At 40.3% G+C, this 18918-nt stretch overlaps 2 protein-coding genes across 4 annotated transcripts; both read left to right on the top strand.

Moving 5' to 3' along the window:
* Positions 1 to 537: 537 nt before the first annotated feature.
* Positions 538 to 3300, top strand: hint2 (histidine triad nucleotide binding protein 2). 3 transcript variants are annotated; one of them, XM_047341211.1, is made up of 5 exons: positions 538 to 933; positions 1643 to 1780; positions 2586 to 2690; positions 2835 to 2907; positions 3002 to 3300. In XM_047341211.1, exons 1-5 carry the CDS (start codon positions 709 to 711, stop codon positions 3091 to 3093), a joined length of 633 nt encoding a protein of 210 aa, XP_047197167.1. In that variant the 5' UTR covers positions 538 to 708; the 3' UTR covers positions 3094 to 3300. The 3 variants fall into 3 exon arrangements, with proteins under 3 accessions (XP_047197167.1, XP_047197168.1, XP_047197169.1); XM_047341212.1 differs by having other exon boundaries at positions 542 to 801; XM_047341213.1 differs by having other exon boundaries at positions 727 to 958.
* A 1819-nt stretch (positions 3301 to 5119) lies between these two features.
* LOC124852365 (long-chain-fatty-acid--CoA ligase ACSBG2-like) lies at positions 5120 to 17582 on the top strand. Its single transcript, XM_047341208.1, has 15 exons — positions 5120 to 5330; positions 6635 to 6709; positions 6854 to 7047; positions 8537 to 8820; positions 9733 to 9821; positions 10666 to 10786; positions 10920 to 11000; positions 11227 to 11376; positions 11925 to 12092; positions 12183 to 12364; positions 12817 to 13050; positions 13593 to 13810; positions 14247 to 14386; positions 14466 to 14709; positions 16615 to 17582. The coding sequence occupies exons 2-15, from the start codon at positions 6645 to 6647 to the stop codon at positions 16704 to 16706; spliced, it is 2262 nt and encodes a 753-aa protein (XP_047197164.1). The 5' UTR covers positions 5120 to 5330; positions 6635 to 6644; the 3' UTR covers positions 16707 to 17582.
* Positions 17583 to 18918: the final 1336 nt, after the last annotated feature.

Raw genomic sequence — 18918 nt, 5'->3', positions numbered from 1 at the left:
ACATCAGCGCCCCCTACTGCACCGAAAGTCATTCTACGAATACATTCAACAGTGTTTAAAGGTCGATTCCCAGATACAGAGGAACATCAAACTTATCATACGCGTTTAATTCAGTTTAAATCATATATCCAACATATGTATGATTTATTTACAGATGCAGCTGATGATATCAACACACGTGACTGTTGTTGATGCTCTTGAACGCCTCTTGCAGCCATAAAATGCCTCCCTAAAAATATCGTAACTTTCAAATATTAAAATATTACTTTGAAGTTTGAAGTTGTACTTTCATATTAAAGTTGTAACCAGGACCGGTCAGCTGAGCATAAAATACAAAGCATAAAATAAGAAAAACAGAGGGGAAAAGTACATTTAAAATAAATAAAGTAAAGTAATGTAAAATTAAGTCAAATAAAATAAAGTATAGCTCAAATAAAATGGAGCTACGAATAAAATGGAGCTCGAAATAAAATATATTAGAGCAAAGATACATTTTGGGTCATTTCTATAAAGTCTAATGTCAACGGAGACGCGTTCAAGTGTCTGTTGTTCACGGACCATGTCAACATCACCGGTGGGTACGTGAAGGCAACGTCAGCGTCACGTGTCTGCTCATGGTCGTGAAGACGGTTCCTGGACTTTTCACTTGTTTTTAAAAAACGAGATCAATATTCTCACCGTTAAACTTCAGCAGCTGATCAACGAGCTATGATCAGTTTACGTCAGATTTCCCGGACGCGGCTCGTCGGGACCGGAAGTGTCCTCCTGGGCCGCCTGCAGCTCGTCGGTGGAGCTTGTCAGGTATCTGCTCCCGAAACCAACAGGCTGCTCCTCGTGAGCGTGTTACTGTGTGTGGCCGCCGCACAACATGTGGACAACATCTGTCCCTCCAGCTGCGGTGCTGACTGCGGGGAACCTACAGTGCACCGAGAGGTCTGGTTCAGTGTGGCCCTTGCAGGTTGTTGTTGTTAGCACGTTAGCATCAGTCATTAGCTCAGAGCTTTAATGGGATAGTTCACCCCAAAAATGAAAATGCACTCATTATCGTCTCACCACTGTGCAGATGGAGGTGGTGGGTGAAAGTGTTTGAGTCCTCAAAACACTGCTGGAGTTTCAGGGGTAAACAGCAGTGCAGCCAAATCCAATACAGTTGAAGTCAATGGTGACCATTTCTTAAAATGTAATAAAACAACAAAACAACAAAACAATAACAATTCCTCAATAATGCTTGAGTTGTGTCATCCAAGTGTCAGTAAGATACAACATTCAAATTCGGCTCGGCACAGCGTCATTTACACCATGTTAACCTAAATGTCCTCTGTGATCCTCCTCTGGAGCGGTGGTCATTCGTTTGGATCACAGAGGACATTTAGGCTAAAAACATGATGTAAATGAATTAGTTTCGAGTCTAATGTGAATGTCGGGGCTTACAGACACTTGGATGACACCACAGGAGCAGCATGGAGGCACTCGATTTGGCTGCACTGCAGTTTACACCTGAAACTCCAGAAGTGTTTTTTGGACTCAAACACTTCACCCACCACCTCCATCGGCATAGTGGTGAGTAGATAATGAGTGAATTCTCATGTTTGGTTGAACTATCCCTTTAACATGTCTCTGTTCTGTTTGACTGACCCCTCAGAGACCACTGTGCACCAAGAGTGAGGAGGTGCGCTTGGCGGAGGAGGCCAGCAGGAGGTACGGCTCCCCGGCTCCAACCATCTTCTCCAAAGTGATTGACAGAAGCATCCCTGCAGATATTATATATGAAGATGAGAAGGTAAACATCACAACAACACGTTGTTTGTCCAGTTATCTCTGTTGGTCTATTCCACGTGGAGTTTACAGATATATTAGCACACACGTGCTGATAAAGTTAGGAAATGTACATATTTTATTGATTTGTAAAGAAGTAAACAGACATTAAAAATGAGCATTAGGGCAAATATTTATGTGTTATTACTTTTTAATTCATGAAGGTATATAATCATATTTGATTCTTTAAAATGTATAAGGCAGGTGAAGAATTGTCATTAGAAATTAATAGCTGATTGATATTTACAGACAGATGAAGTGTTGGACTCTTCAATTAATGCCTATGAAGCGGGGGAAGGAAGTGACACAGGAGACTTTGCTGAGATAGATGGGAAGAATGAATTCCATGCAAATGTCAAGAAAGCGAAACTGGAAAGAGACTTTGCTTCCACAACAGCACAGTGAACCAGACCAGACCTTAAAACTACTCAAAGAAACACAAGCTGAAGTTTTTAGATCTGTCCTCACTTGCTGACCTTAACGTCTTAGAACATCTGTGGGTAGATCCTAAACCTGCTGTGTGTGCAAGACAAAATAGAAACATATCTCAGAACTTGAAGTGATGAACAGGAGGAGTGGGTTAAAAATGAGGATGCTGTGATAGTTCCCAAATGAGGGGCTTACTAAGTACATTCTTGGTTTGGTGCTAAAACTTTTAAACGCCAGTTATTGTGGCCAAGAAAAAACAAAAACTGTAATTTGCCCAGGTTGAGTCAGAGTTTTCCATATAACTGTAACACTTAATATATGTTCCTTTGTGTGTTCATCAGTGTTTGGCATTCAGGGACATCATGCCACAGGCCCCTGTTCATTTCCTGGTCATTCCCAGGGTCCCTATTCCCAGATTAAGTGAAGCCAAAGATGATGATGCTGAGGTGAGTTATTTCTTCATTTCTGTTCATTCTCTACACCCGATGATGATTCTCTTCAGGGGTTTGGGGGGGGTTTCAGGGGTCGGTGGTGGCTACAGTCACAGAAACATTACGCTCACATTTCCTATCCCTTATCTCAACTTCCAGCTTTTAGGACACTTGTTGGTCGTCGCCAAAAATGTGGCAAAGCAAGAATCTCTGAAAGAAGGATACAGAGTCGGTGAGTTAACAGTAACAGGCCTACAGTCTTTTATATGAAGTCACAGTTTGATTACTTCCACGTTGAATTCTGTGCATGTCTCTGCCCTCCACAGTGATCAACGATGGAAAGCACGGTGCTCAGTCAGTTTACCACCTTCACATCCACGTCCTGGGAGGAAGACAGATGACCTGGCCTCCAGGATAATGGCCTCATGTGAACGCTAATGTATCAACATAATATACAATTGGTGTCGTTAATCCAAAACATTTAAATCCTCATTCCATTTCCTGAACGTTAAACTCAGCTCACAAAATACGAGATGTAAATATGTCGATGAAAAGTTAATCATGAAGAGTAAAGACATTATGTTTGATACAACTGCAAATAAAGATTATATGTCTAAATTTGAAATAATTGAATTCAGTTCTTTAGTTAAAAGTTCCTTAAAAATAAAGAAACAATAAACAATCATACAAACATATATTTACATATTAAACACATTAAAATACAGATATATGTTAAATGAAATAACAGCATTTATTTAGAGCAGTATTACTCTTGTCTCATGTCAGTAAATGGGTATTTTATAAGACACACTTTCCTGCTTTAAAAACTTTTTTGTGAATTTATCAGGAAGAAAATGTTTGTTTGTGGTTTTATCATTATTAAAAGATCCTTATTTACTTAACCAACAGACTATCTAAAATGTTAAGGTACAACTCTGATAAAGCACAACATAATCAAATGTTTTAGGCTAAAACAAATGGTTCTATCAATATTTAATACATCCTTTACTGATACTTTGTGGGTTCTATCATAAGCCATAGATCTGAACAACTTTGAAGTGGCCAGGTTGTGGAAATTCTTCTTCTTTTCTCTTTTTAGTTTTTTATTTCATTAGGGAAACATCTCCAGTCGACTGACCACTTGTGCTGCAAGGACATCTGGAGGAAAATCCATTTACCAACTGCAGAGTTATTGTGGTTCTATCGCTTTATTGTTTAATTCCAGAGATTGACTAACTTTAAACTAACTATAAATAGTTGACCATTGGAGGGGCTACCTGATGAGAGTCAAAAGGACAAAAGCAACATGCTCGAGGAGACTCACACGATCTAATAACCTCAAAATTCTTATGAATAGATTATAACTCAAATGAATGACTGACATTTCAGTAAATATAAATATTAATAAATTGTGTCCTCACCATTAATAAAGCTCTTTTTTTATTTTTTTTATTTTTTGAAGGGCACCCACTGGGTCACATATAGTATTTATTACCTACAGCATATTAAAAAAAATGTCTGTGTATTACTGGCACTAGTGAATCCACTCACTAATCATTAACGACCTCTACTGGGGGCACGTGCCCAAGTATGTGGCAGCGAGGGGTCGGAAACGATGTGGTGTGACTGGGTGGTATGATTCACTGACCTTGCTGTCTGCAAGGAAGGTTACTGTGTGTCATATGAGGACGGAGGGCTGAACTTTCCTCTATATTTACTTACAAAACATTGTCCACTTCCTTGAACATGGCTGTGAGACACACTCGGCTGTGAGATATGAAAATGAAAAAGTAGACAGTTAGATTTTTGGAGGACTTAAACTGCTTTGGTAAAATGATCCTAAGAATAAATGACTTACTTACTGATCTCCCTTATGTGCTTTGTACTGTACTAATCACTAAAATCACTAAAACAGGCAAACTTTGGGAAAAATCAAGGCATCTCAAGTACGATATCACAAAACATTCCTAATATTTGGTGTGTTTAATCGTGGATTTCCAACATCTTGACTCTTTTCTCCTGATGTGTACATCTAGTAGAGTTGCACACATTTTGTTCAAGTGTTAAATAACAGTTTTATGGGTCAAAGTCTCATGTATCATAAACCTGAGAAAACTTATCTAGTTTTATCCTATCTTCCTCTGACAGGCCTCGTCTTGCACATTTGATAACGACGATCTTCTTAAGTCGACCTGAGATGATAAAAGTCTCAGTAACATGCAGTCACCTACTCCAGCACCGCTTTGAATATGAGCCTTAAATCCTTGAAGCATGCAATGTTTTGCATTGTCACCAATGCCAACAGTTGTCGCCCACTATAAGTAACACAAACAGAGCCGGTTGGCACCAGCCACACACTGTCAAGCGTGTCGGGTCCTCCTCACCTTGACGAGTCGTAACCTTTGGTCAAGTTTGTTGGTGGATCTTTGACTGTGCGACACAGCAGCAGGTGTTTGGAGCGTTGCGCAACTCTCTGTGGCTCTGGACGAGGAGTGAGTGCATGCCCTCACACGAGTCCCCTATAGGTTGATCTTACCTTCAGGGGAGGGGGCAACAGTTGCGTTCCTGCGACGGGCAAAGTTTGAATCCAGGTCTTGTGCTGAAACCTGACTGCTCCTGTCCACTTCACGCCATTCAGCTCTGTCGCTGGACAAGGTAGGATGTGATTCACATTTACCACTTCATGCTTTTTGATGGTCAAGGGTGTGGAGTGTGAAAAGACTTGTAGTCATGAATTGCTTTGTGTGAATGCATGTCTTTAAACTTGCAGTGCACTATAAATACATTTTCAAATTTATATGTAACTTTGATATTTTAAGACTGAGTAATGTGCACTTGCCTGGTTGAGTCTTTACCATGTGGACGGGTGCAGACTGAATTTGTGGTAAATATATTTAAGATGATCACATGACTGAGAGATAACCCACATTAGAAATAAGCAGGTTCCTCGACTTTTATTGTTTGGTCAACAGAGTCTTCTTTTTAAACCCCCCACTCCATAATAACTGACTGCAGTTTAAAGTGTGTCTTCTCATGGACCTCATCTTTACACACTTTACACAAACACGTGAAACTACTTTGGATTTTGGATGTAGTTCCCCCCCCTCATTCCTGGGTAACGTACAAATCTGAGTCAATAACGACACTGGAATCTAATCTTTTGTGCACTTCTATAGATTTTTGCATAATCCAGAGCAAACTTTTGCCACTCCACATTGCCACACGAGTTTTGCAAGTCGTGTGAACTTTGGTCCACATGAATCTTGAGCAAAGTTATCTTTAAAACCAGAGGTCACACTGAGATTCTGCCGGGTGCACAGATCTTAATCTAATGTGCTTTTATTACAGGATGCAGCCATATATACGCTTGTCAGTTAAGGTGTTATTTTATTTGATTGATTAATAAATTTCTTTTGGAACCTAATTGAAGACACACACGTGTGTGGGGTATTTGAATTGTTATCACTGTTGCAAAGTGTGCACACTAGATGGCCTTGTTTCATTGTGTGCAATACAGAAACAAGAGGAGGGAGATAAGGATAATACAGTGTCAATACATGTATTTACATTTTGTGTAGTATGTTGGTTAAGTCCTGTTTATCGTAATAAACTAGTGCGACAGATATGCAGCATATTCAGTTTCACAGTGCGATTGTTTGGGTCAAAGTTCCTCCCAGTTTGAGACAGATATTAGAACGCGTGCGTACAGATGTCCCAATGCCGTCTGGCTGAGTGTTCATCGTTTCATCATTTGCTGTACGAGATTACTAGTGTTAGCGGTCATTGGCTCTGACCTGTTGCAATAACTTTAGTGAGTCTCAGTATATATAACAGAGTTGTGATATTTTTTTTAATCAATAATCTTATCAGGGTGGAGGCTCGTCGCTGGAGGACGTCTGAATGTGTTCATGTCAATTCTAGTCGTCATTGATATCAATATCGTTTTTTATTGTCTCTAGTAAATACAAGATGAGCGTCCAAGAAGATTCAGTTCTGAGTAACGGTGTTGCAGTCGTGGATGGTGAGACTGAGAGGTATGTAAAGTGACGCACGTCCCAAAGTTAGAGACAAATCTTTTACTAATTCAAGGTGATTTTTAATAAGAATTGATCAACTTATGTTTAATGCATAATTTGATATCCCTTCTCTGTCCTATAACCTCTGAATCATTTTCACAGCATCCCCTCCAAAATGGAACAGACTGTGTCGGACCTAACAGATTTAAAAACCCACTCCACTGTCATCCTCAACGGAGAAGCCACCACAGCAGAGCTCAGGGCAGCCTCCTCTGCAGAGGAGCAGGAGACTCAGGCACCGGTCAAACCTCCCAGATGTCCTGAGCTTCAGGAAAGAACGGAGGGGCTTCCACCAGGTGAGAATCTCAGTGGGATTTTGGGGGCGGGAATAACCAGATGTGGAATAACTTTTGCATAAGTGAACATGTTGAAGAAGAAAATGCTTAATTGGAGAGCACAGTGGTTTATAAAGACACGAAATCAGGAAAATAAAACATATTGCAAAACACCTTTTATGCGTTCTTAATACTATATTTCCACTATTTCTTCTGAATTGTTTTCTATTGTGAAATTCTGGATGGTTTTGCATTTATATGTGTTGTGCAGCATTACACTAGTTGAACATGTAGAAACATGTGTAAACTGGTTTTATTTGGAAAGGTCAAAACCCCAAAATTGCATTATCTGCTTCATGGAGGGTAGAGTATAGGTTAGAGTATCAGGGTTGTGAAGTTAACGAAGCACAAACAAACAACTCTTTGCAACGACAAAATACATCACAGAGAAAACAGATATTCAAATCTTTTAGATCGGTTTCTATAGAATGACTGAGCGACTGAGCTGATGAATTAGCATGAGCTGGTTTTTCCGGACTATCAAGTTCAGTTCAGTTCAGTTCAGTTCACTCGTCAGTCTTGGAAGAGCAGCGTGGACGACTTGCTCATCGATACTTAAACACCCATCACTTTGCTCTTCAGGCGTTCATGTGGTCTGCCCCTCCAGCACTTAGAGCATGTTTGGTCATGCAAGCAGTGCATGATTCGGGTTGTCTATAACCACGAAAATAAACAGTGTGCCCTAAAAGTTAAGGCCTCAATGGACTTGTGGGTGTTTTGAAGCGGCCACTGAGTAGAAATCACACGATTTACTTAATAAATGAGGCACAAAGATCTGAATAAAATCGATGTTGTTTGCAAAACTACAAACTGTTTGCAAAAAGATAAACTGATGTAGGCAAAGAAAATCGGATCAATCACTCAATCGAAACTTTATTTAAAAAGCGCCTTTCAAACAAATCAACTGCAGACAAAATGTTTTAAAAAAAGACCGAAGCCACTCATACATCGTAAAAGATTACAAAGCAAATGATAGTAAAACAATAAAATGTGAATAAAACAATAAAGAGAGACATAATAAGAGGGAAGAGATAATAAAATAGATATTAAAAAGGATAACAAATAAAACATGTATCATAAAAAATAAAACCAGTGGAAATAAAATTTAAAAAAAAACCCATGCAATTATAAAAAACTATAAAATAAACGATGAACAACGTTGTGTGATTCTTCTGCGTACATCTAACCAAACCTGATTGGTCGGTGGGGGTGGACATTCCACGGCTTCCTGTTTTGGCTCAGGTATCAAACCAGCGTTGTCGTGCTCTCTGCAATTAATTTTGCTCTCACGCGACAAGAGGCGTCACACACCCACAGGTGTCTCTCCCTGCAGCCGGCTCTTCTTCTAGTTGTGAGCGTGCTGTGTGTTTTGGTGTGGTGTCGTCCACTTGTGAGTTCAACTTCTCCTTCATGGCGGGTAAACGCGGATGGCCCTGTTGTCCCTCAACAGAAGAGCCCAAGGCGGTTCCGCTCTCCAAGAGCACTGGGGTAACCACGCTGGCCCCGGCGGACCAGCTGTGGAGCACCAGGAGAGACGAGGCGGTGCGGCTGCGGATGGAGGGCTCGGGCCGGGCCTCCGAGACTCCCATCACCGTCCATCAGATGTTCCTGGAGACGGTGGAGCACTACGGGGACTATTCGGCCTTGATGTCCAAAGAGGAGGGCCAGTGGGTGACCCTGACATGGAGGCAATACTACGAGCAGTGCAGGGCCGCTGCCAAAAGCTTTCTCAAGGTTTGTTTGCAAATGAACTCATTCTGCATATCTGCCCCTGCACATATATATATATATATATATATATACATAGTGCATTCAGGAAGTATCTGGGCAGTGACTTTATTTGTTCTGTTGTCTCTTCTTCCCCACATTGATTTGATGGAACAAAACATTAACTGTGAGGTTACTGTAGGAGCTTCTGGCTTTTATTACAGGTTATTTTAGGTCAATAATACAGGAACTAAAGTCAGTCAGTTAAGGCTCTGGTTGTTATTTTTTTTATTATTCAGCAGGGCTTGTTTATCTGGTGCAGCTCTGGATAATGATTTAATTATATATGTTGTGTAAAAAACTCTATTTTCAATTTCGATTCTAAGTTTTTTCAATCTCTGTAAGCGGGGGAAATTATCTATTTTCTAGCTCTCGTGAATTTTCCATACTCATAATCCCCATAATCATTTATTTTCACCTCTTGTCATCATCCGTCCAGTTTTCAGGAACAGACACAAAACAAGATATTTATCCTATGTAAATCAGTTCATGCACAGCAGCAGTGTTGAGAGATCTACTGCTCTTTCCTAACTGAGCTGTATGTTAATGTGCTGCATTCTAAACAGAGGAGTCAGTGCAACATGCACATTAGCAACATGTCAAGAAATACAAGGAAACAACCCCCCCGGCGCCTGTTGTTGTAAACTACCCTCTCTCACTGTAATGTCCCCGGTGTGAGAATGAGAAACGTACACTTGGGCGTGTGAAGTCCCCCGCTTGTGTTACGTCTCGTGTTTCACGGCCATGTTCACATCTCATGAGATGGAGTGGCCTTTGAAAAGAAATGTAGGTGAAAGGTAACCGAGGTAAACTGTGCAAGTGTGTAATTAAACGTGTTCTTTAAAAACATTAAATAAAAGAAACACTTCTTTCTTTCAGTTGGGGCTGGAGCGTTACCATGGCGTTGGCATTCTGGGATTCAACTCCCCTGAGTGGTTCATCTCAGACATCGGCTGCATCCTGGCGGGGTGAGACCATCTTTACACCCAGGGATAAAAACATGGAGACTTTTGTTGTGTACCTGAGATGCCTCCACATAAATTCCCCTGACGCAGCACATTTCCCTCTGTCACTGTTTATCTCATCACATCTACCTGTGAACTACTGAGTGTGACGTCTCAGGAATTTTACTATGGGTGTTTGGCTCCTTATTCTCTCACTGCTCTCAGAAGAAATAAGGACACAGCAAAAAGTTTTGTTGTTTGATATCCAGCGGTTGAAATATACTCTAAGACCTAAATTTACTCTACAACACACTTTCATCTACAAAAGCTAAAGTAAAACAAATGTATGTTTTCTCTCACTGGTCGTTGATGTCATTTTTTGTCTTTATTCGTTTGCCTCATTAAGTTGCCTCTGGAAAAGTCCATTGTATTTGGTTCATTCACAAAAAGGTCTTTGAAGGTCCTTTTTAAAAATGGCTTCAGGCTTCAGGAGTGAGACTGTGTTGCAGGAGGCTGTTCAGTCCCTGAAATTGTTAAATTAATCAATTTTAATTGGTTAATGATTGCAGCAATTTTATACCTAGATCCAATAAATTATATGAATAGGAATTATTATCATGTACAGCGATGATTTATAATGTATTAATATTTTTAAATCACCTCGGCCTGTTTGACTGTGAAGTCAGTAACACATTTGATTGTGTCTTAAAAAGATTTAAAAAAAATCTTGAATTAATCTGGCGATTGTAAATCACTCTGCAGAAACCCTGTTGATAAGAAATGTCTCATCTCAAACTTTCCTGCTACAGACTGTGGTCAAATGAGCCAAATGTACAGTGACTCATTCTCATGTGTTTTGGGGTCGTAGGGGTCTGGCGGCCGGCATTTACACGACCAACTCCCCGGAGGCTTGTCACTATGTGGCTGTCAACTGTGAGGCCAACGTGCTGGTGGTGGAGAACCAGAAACAGCTTGACAAGATCCTGCAGGTCAGAGGCTTTATTACAGCACCACTCCTTAGTGTCTGTAGTAAATATATATTTATATATATATATACACACAGGTGTGTGTATGTAAAAATCTGTCCTCATGTGCCCCAGTTTAATTTGTTTTTCCCATCAGGTTAAAGATCAACTTCCTCACCTGAAAGCCATTGTGCAGTATAAAGGCGAACTGCAGCAGAAGCTACCAAACCTGTACACTGTACGTTCACTCAGCAACACACTGAATGAAATAGATCAATTATATAAGTGTATAATATGTATATTCCATTATTTACCTTTTTTAAAGCAAAACTATTATGCTTCTTACTTGTGGTAAAGGAATTGCAGTTCCATAAATGCGATTTAAACTACAAAGCTACATTTAATGACACATCAGCCTGAGTTTTGAAAAAACTTTTTTGAAAACTATCTGTGTACTTGTGTAGTGGGCGGAGTTCATGAAGCTGGGAGAGGATGTAACCAATGAACAGCTGAATGCTGTGATTGACAGTCTCCGGGCCAATGAGTGCTGCACCCTCATCTACACGTCTGGAACCACTGGCAACCCTAAAGGAGTCATGCTGAGCCACGACAATGTGAGTGAAGAGACCTTCTCTTTCTTAGCTGTTGTTGTTTGAAGGGCAGTTTTGGGACTGTACTCACATTATATTGGAGAAACGCATGGAGTAATATCAGCATAATGTAGTTTAAACTAAGCATCTTGTTTTGCTAATAATTCATAAACTGATATTTTTGATGAAATCAAATTAACATGTGATTTCAGGTTTAAGTTATTATCTATGCTTGCTCCAAGGAATAATGTAGAAATGTAAAGTTAGCAAATAAAATATTTTTTTTCCAACAATAACTGACATTAAATAACTTATTCTTCTCAAAGGGCAGGAAGCTGTAAACACTCTTCAGACTGTCACACTCGGCCATTGGCTCAACAAGAAACGTTCAATAGATCTGATAAACGTTTCTTCCCTTGTTTCAAAATGTCTTTGGGTTATTATGTCATGTACGTATGGGCAGATGTTGCCTGAGGGCCATGTTGGTGTGTGTTTGCTGATTTGCATTATGAAAACAGAAAGTGTGATTTAAAAAAAAACTGATGAATCCTCTCCCACTTGTGAATGTGCAGCTGACATGGACGGCCCACACGGCGTCTACCTTGGTAGATTCCACCTACGGCGTGGAGGTGTTGGTCAGTTACCTACCGCTCAGCCACGTGGCCGCCCAGATGATGGACATGTGGATCACCATGGCCTTTGCCGGAACCATCTACTTTGCAGACCCAGATGCCCTCAAGGTAACGGCGCCTGCTGCTGCACAAACACGGAGCCGATAACAGAGGTTCCTCATCTCGACTGTAATCCTCATTCATCCTTTTCCCACGCAGGGCTCTTTAGGAACCACACTGAAAGAGGCCCACCCCACTTATTTCATGGGGGTCCCTCGAGTGTGGGAGAAGATGCAGGAGAAGATGAGAGCCATTGGCGCCAAGGGATCTCCACTGAGGAAGAGGGTGGCGGACTGGGCCAAGTCCATCGGCCTGCAGTACAACTACAGTGTCATGAACGGGTGAGACGGGATCTTCTGGAAACGCCAAGTCTTTGTGCGATTTGTTAACATCGCTTTTATCTGATAGATTAGACACATTTTCTCTGAATGACTCAGGCAGTTTAAAGCAACGTGCTGTCTAACTATTAACATACTTTACAACACACACTGTTTAACTCAGGTATATATAATCATAACTGGGTCATCATGCAGGAGATCAACAAAGTGATTACATTCATCCTGTGGGGATCATGAATGTTTCATATCAAATTTCATTCCAGTCGTTGAATTGTTGTTGAGGATTTTCGCTAAAAAACCCCAATTGTGAGCCTCAGGGCTGGATGAAATCTAAAGTGATCGGCTTAGAACTCAGGAGGATTCATCATCTGAGGAACATGAATGTTTGCACAAGATCCTTTTGAGCTCACCTCAGTTTTAACCTCGAATATCTTCTCTCTTTTTTGGGCTTCCAGGGAGAATGCGGTGCCGTGGGGTTTCATGCTGGCCAACAATCTGGTCTTCAAAAAGGTGCGTGACGCGCTGGGCTTAGACCGCTGCAAGATTTGCTTCACAGGCGCCGCCCCCATCACCAAAGACACCCTGGAATACTTCATGAGCCTGAACATGCCACTGATGGAGCTGTACGGCATGAGTGAAAGCTCCGGCCCGCACACCGTCTCCATTAACAGCAGATACCGTCTCACCAGGTCAGCGGCGAAGCGTTACAGATCTTAATAACTATAACTGACGTGTTGTTAATGAGCATGTGAGCATGTGACAACCTGTTAATCATTTTCTTTTTAGTGAAATTTAAACTTCAGGAAACTCCACTCACTCAACACCTCTATTTACAACAGTGGCCCTCTGATATGTGCTGCAGGGAAACCACAACACAAACAAATGCAAAATCGTGCTGCAAGTGGCCACATCACTAAAGTGTTTCCAGGGGACACAGAAAACAGGGATGAACCCAGCGGGGACATGCTGCTTCAAGTTGTGACTTTAATGAAGGTGTTGAAACTGAGCTAAACTATAAGTAACCCAGAGGTCTCATCCCTCTTACGTCCCATGGAAACACTTTGATTGTGGTCAGGAGCTTGTTTCTGTATTTTAATAATTGACCGTCCCTGATTATGACTTTTTATTAAACATATATGGGAATTTGATTGAGTCTCTGGTTTTGCTCAGTCTTGTCAGGAGGGAAAGATTTGACTTCAGCATGTTGTTGACTCTGGATTTGTGTTTCCAGCTGTGGGAAGGTGATGCCCGGCTGCCAGACCAAGCTGGATATCCCAGATGCTGACGGGAACGGAGAGATCTGCTTCTGGGGTCGGAATATCTTCATGGGCTACCTGAACATGGCCGACAAAACAACAGAGGCTCTCGACGAGAGCGGCTGGCTGCACTCCGGAGACCTGGGAAAGAACGACCAGTACGAATTCCTGTACATCACAGGAAGGATCAAGGGTGAGCGGTGATTAAAAGGGCGTCTTGTCATGTTCTTTAGTTTGGGGCACAAGAAGCTTATTAGTGTTTGGTCTAAAGAAGCATTTGGAACAAACCAATAGTGTTTACTGGGTAGCATCATGCGTCAGTGTCTGTTTTATGAATTAATTAATGGATTGATCTTTTTGTGTATAAAATGTCAGGAAACTGTTCATTTTAGACCCTTTAACTGGTTTGTAAAAATCGGTCAATATGAGACTTTCACTGATAATCAGTATTTGTACATGAAAACTTTAATTTAACAGAATAAACTATGCAGGAAAGATGTGCATTTATTCAAATTCTATATATTCATAAACCACTGGGTTCATATAAACGCAGGGAAACAACATAATGCATCGTTTAGTGAAGAATAACAGTGGTCACAAACACTTCTGAACCCGTCTCTTTCACACAGAGTTGATCATCACCGCCGGTGGAGAGAACATCCCTCCTGTGCCCATCGAGGACGCCCTGAAGGCCGAGGTGCCAATCATAAGCAACTCCATGCTGCTCGGAGACAAACTCAAGTTCCTCTCCATGCTGCTCACTCTCAAGGTAAACAAGCTTCCATTTCTGCAAACCACAGTAAATAAGATCAACAAACACAAAAAACCACCCTGCTCTGTTTCCACAGTGCGTCGTCGATGACAACGGGGACCCCACAGACGAGCTGAGCTCCGAGGTGCTGGACTTCTGCCAGCAGCACAGCGTCACGGCGACCAAGGTGTCGGAGGTCTTAGCCAATAAGGAGCCAGCTGTCTACAAAGCCATTCAGGAGGGCGTGGACCGTATCAACGCCAAAGCAACATCCAACGCCACGAGGGTCCAGAAGTGGGTCATAGTGGAGAGAGACTTCTCCATCGGTGGAGAAGAACTGGGTGAGTGATTTCTTATTCTTCATGTAGTGACAAGATCAAAGTCACACGGGCACTGATGCACCATGGGAATGTAATTTATACAGGTAAAGTGTTTTCTTTAGGTTTCTTCATTGATTGCAGGCGAACAAAAGAACAAAGTAATCTTGATTCCTCCTGCGACTCTAGACAAAAACATTCTGCTTACCTTGATAAACGTAAGAGTTCTGCTCAACTTAACAAAAAAGTGTTAATTCTGTCAGTTATTTTTAGATTTATTCAGCCTTAGTCCTGAGATTAAAAAGTCCACGTTAGTAATAAGTCAAACTCAACCTCTTTAGTTTCAGTCTATTCCTGATATTTCAATCTCATCTTATCAAAGAAAATGTAGTTTCATTCGACTTAAACACATTTTAATCTAATTAAGTTTTACTCAAACTTTAGTAAAGTATTTTCAAATTAAATTTCTTCTGACTCATTTTAACATTTGGTCTGAAAAGTTGCAACAACATTAGCAAATCCAGCTGTCGTGGTTAGTAGTGTTGTTCTGTATTATACTGTTAATGTATATAGGCTTTAAACTACTCGTCAACCTACTAACTACTGCTACAGCTACTGCCCACGATGCAAACAGTACACACTTACTGTTACACACTAAGTACTGAAGTTTAAACATGGATTGTGTGTTTTAAAACACAGAAACAACACAGCCAAATGGGCTGCTGACTTTCAGTGAGGCTTCATTTCCATCTGCAAACAGCACAGTATGTCCTGTTGTCCTGACTCTAATAGATAAAGTCACATCACTGCCTTCAGTCGATGTCTTTACTTCAACTTAACGTCAGGTCACCTTAGTTTCTGTGTGACGCACCTTGAGGAGTTTTTCGTTAACCACACCCACATTTTTCTCTTGATGGTTTTGTATTTGAAGTGGTTCCAAATGTTTTGTTGCAGTCGTGTTGTTTTCCCGTCCCTGTATGTGATCAGATCTCCTACAGCCATGTGCACTGCTGCCATTTAAAAGGCATTTAGATTATGTCATTATTTTTAAAAATGCTTTTAGTTTTAATTTTCTAAAACTACATTTCAGTCTCATCAACAATACTGCTCAATGATGCAGTTACAGCACAGTTAAAGATCACGTTGGTGGCGTCTCATCGTGATCTTATCTGAGTCATGGAAAACAGATCATTGATTAACATATTTCCTCATAGCTTCATGAAAGAACTTTGCCCGAAAACAAAGCAAGATAAATTATTAACTATAAAAGAAAAAAAAGAGGATGAAATAATGAATCTGGTCCAATTTAAGCAAACATTAGAAAACTGATACTCAAGACAAATAAACCAACAATCCCCTCCCACACTTCTCATGACTCCTCCTTGTATTATTAAAACTTCAGCGCTGTCATTAAAGAAGGAGGAAGTTATGTCTATTGCTGTTGCTCACTCTAACATTTAAATAACTGTGACTGTTCAACAAGCCAGACAACGTTCCATACAGGTTTGTTCAATAGTGACAGTTTTACAACCTTCACTTTGTTTGAGTCTCCCTCTGCAGAGTCTGTAGAGAGTTGAATCAATTTAAAGGGATAGTTCACCCAAAAAATGAAAATTCACTCATTATCTGCTCACCACTGTGCCGATGGAGGTGGTGGGTGAAGTGTTTGAGTCCAGAAAACCATTCTGGAGCTTCAGGGGTAAACAGCAGTGCAGCCAAATTCAATACAATTGAAATAAATGGCGACCACTTAAAAACAACAGAAAAAAAACAAATTCAACTCGAAACAGCCTCATTTACACCAAGTTTTTAGTCTAAACATCCTCTGATATCCTCCTAGTTACTGCTGCAGTTCCCGTGATATAGCTGCAGTTACTTGGGAGTGAACTATCCCTCAATTTAACCTGCTTTTCTTCTTTGTCCGTGCAGGACCCACCATGAAACTCAGGAGGCCCATCGTTGTGAAGAAGTACCAGGAGAAGATAGACGAGTTGTACGCAGTGGCCTCGGACAGAGCGTAGACTGCAGCGCACAGAGACAACATAACACTGAAGAGAGACGGTCGCGGGACACGTGGGGCATGTTTGTGAACACTGCGCTGTGCCCAGACGTCACGTCCAGGAACGTATCAACCTCTTTTCACCGGAATGTTAAAAGTGCAAAGAGGTTTATAGGTAAAAAGCGGGAAAAGTCTTGATTATGATTGTCTTGTATTTAATTAAATAGAGGTTTGTGCTGCTATTTTTAACATGAGGAGTTTTCCAGAAGCTGTAGAGGAGTCTGTATGTCGTCTGTTCTAAAAAATCGATATTTAAGCTGCAACGGTGCACTTTTTGTAAATAGCACATCCAACCTGGAGCCAAACTTTGCCATTGACCGTGTGGCACATACACGACAGTTGAATTGTACACTGTGACTCCAAAATCCACAGGCAGGGTGGGGAACACTGGATGGGGTCAGCATCATTTGAGGCAATACACGTTTATGAAGGAGATTTTTAGGGAACCATCACCCGCTGTGGCTTGAAATAAGAAAGGCTCTTGTGTGATCACGAGCAAATGTATTCTGTTTTTGAAGCAGCAGTATCTATTTAAATATTTTACAGCATTACTTGCTAGTTTTGCGTCTCATGTTTTGTACAGAAGATAATCCCCATCCGGCAAAAAGAGGCAGGCATTGCCTCTGTAGATTGGAAGTGACGTTTTGATGAAGTGTTTTTATAATGTAAGAGCAATATTATTAGTATGAATTCCAACAATCACAAATGTGAAGATTATTGAGCATATATTTGAATGTTGTGCTTCTCCATGTACAGTTTGACAAATCCTGAGATGTTTATTTTGTGATGAATGGAAAATTACACTGTCAATAAAAAGTGAGTGATTTGGACAAATTAACCAAATTGGATTCAAGAATTTTTTGCTTTGTTTCATTTTGGATTAATCTTTTTTTTTTTATGTATAGTGTATAATCACAATGTATATGAAGTTGCATTAAACACTGCAATTCTAAATATTTTTTATTTCAAAATATTTTCTAGCCTTATGCAAAAGAGAGATGCGGAAATCATCTCATTCCAGAGGCTGAAATCAGCGAATGTTTGAGTTTTTTCCTGATTAATGACTTAAAATATCAATTATCATAATAAATACGTGGTGAACATCTTTGATTTCAGCATTTTAAAGATTATTTTCTCACTTATTTTGAATTACATATTAAGGAAAATGCTCCGGTTAGAGCAAAAACACAACATCATAACTTAATAATACAATGTTTTCCGTATCTATACAACTGGACTGAAGTTGTGAGACATTACATTTTGCCGACATTTCTTTCTAATGACTTAGGTTAATGCTTGGACTTCCTGTAGCGCCACCATGAGGTTGACATTCAAAACTTTAACATGCTGTTGGATGGACGGCCGTGAAATGTGGTAGATGTTCACCTCAGGATAAATTATAATTTAAAATTTAAAAACTGAAGCACTTCTAAAAGTAAAATCACCTTCATGTAGGTTTCGAACACTTTCATCAGCCTGAGGCACTTCTCTTTGAGTGAAACAGAATCCTTGCTAATCCTTTAAAGATTAGCATTTAAATGGGAAGTATCACTGAATTTGAAAACTGGACAATACATTTTTTGTGTTTTTTTTGTCTTTATAAAATGAAAAGTTGTCAGAAAAGGAATCAGTTCAATGCAAAGTGGATCATTTCTAAAAATCATTGGGCTAATTGTGTCGTACAGACTGAAAAATGATGCAGCTCTCACTCTACATCTTTGCTTATTTTAAAAGACTTAAGCTTTAAACTTACAGATAACCTTTTATACTATTTTGGGCTTTTCCAGGAAGTTGGATGTGGTAATGGTGGATATGTAAAGTATATGCAAGAGGCCAAACTCGGCATATAAGTAACATACAATGTGATTTTTTAAATTAAAAACATTCAGAGCTTAATGTGCCAACAAACAAATCACCCCAGGGTTGAGTTTTTTCCTTAAATTAGTGAGAACCTCTTTACCCAAAAGAAGAAGTACTTTGACAGGTGTCAGTTTAGAAACAGCCCGAGAGAGTAACAAAGTACTCTGACAGCAGCGTAGCCAGAGGCAACAAGTAAAAGTAAACGCGGAGAAACTACCATTATGTATCACTTTGTTTCCTCACCGAGGATTGTGTGAGAAATACAAAGACAAATTCCATGTTTGCACACAGACATATCAGATTGCATACTTGGA

The sequence above is a fragment of the Hippoglossus stenolepis genome, chromosome 9, assembly GCF_022539355.2.
Source record: "Hippoglossus stenolepis isolate QCI-W04-F060 chromosome 9, HSTE1.2, whole genome shotgun sequence".
Taxonomy (NCBI): domain Eukaryota; kingdom Metazoa; phylum Chordata; class Actinopteri; order Pleuronectiformes; family Pleuronectidae; genus Hippoglossus; species Hippoglossus stenolepis.
This window is presented reverse-complemented; position numbering and strand designations above follow the sequence as displayed.

Bases quoted from the DNA above. Each gene is read 5' to 3' on its own strand.
- LOC124852365 (XM_047341208.1), top strand. From the start codon at position 6,645: ATGAGCGTCCAAGAAGATTCAGTTCTGAGTAACGGTGTTGCAGTCGTG. The intron at 7,048-8,536 runs GTGAGAATCTCA...GTCCCTCAACAG, and splicing joins AACGGAGGGGCTTCCACCAG to AAGAGCCCAAGGCGGTTCCG. The intron at 13,811-14,246 runs GTGAGCGGTGAT...TCTTTCACACAG, and splicing joins CATCACAGGAAGGATCAAGG to AGTTGATCATCACCGCCGGT.
- hint2 (XM_047341211.1), top strand. From the start codon at position 709: ATGATCAGTTTACGTCAGATTTCCCGGACGCGGCTCGTCGGGACCGGA. The intron at 1,781-2,585 runs GTAAACATCACA...TGTGTTCATCAG, and splicing joins TTATATATGAAGATGAGAAG to TGTTTGGCATTCAGGGACAT. The intron at 2,691-2,834 runs GTGAGTTATTTC...CTCAACTTCCAG, and splicing joins CCAAAGATGATGATGCTGAG to CTTTTAGGACACTTGTTGGT.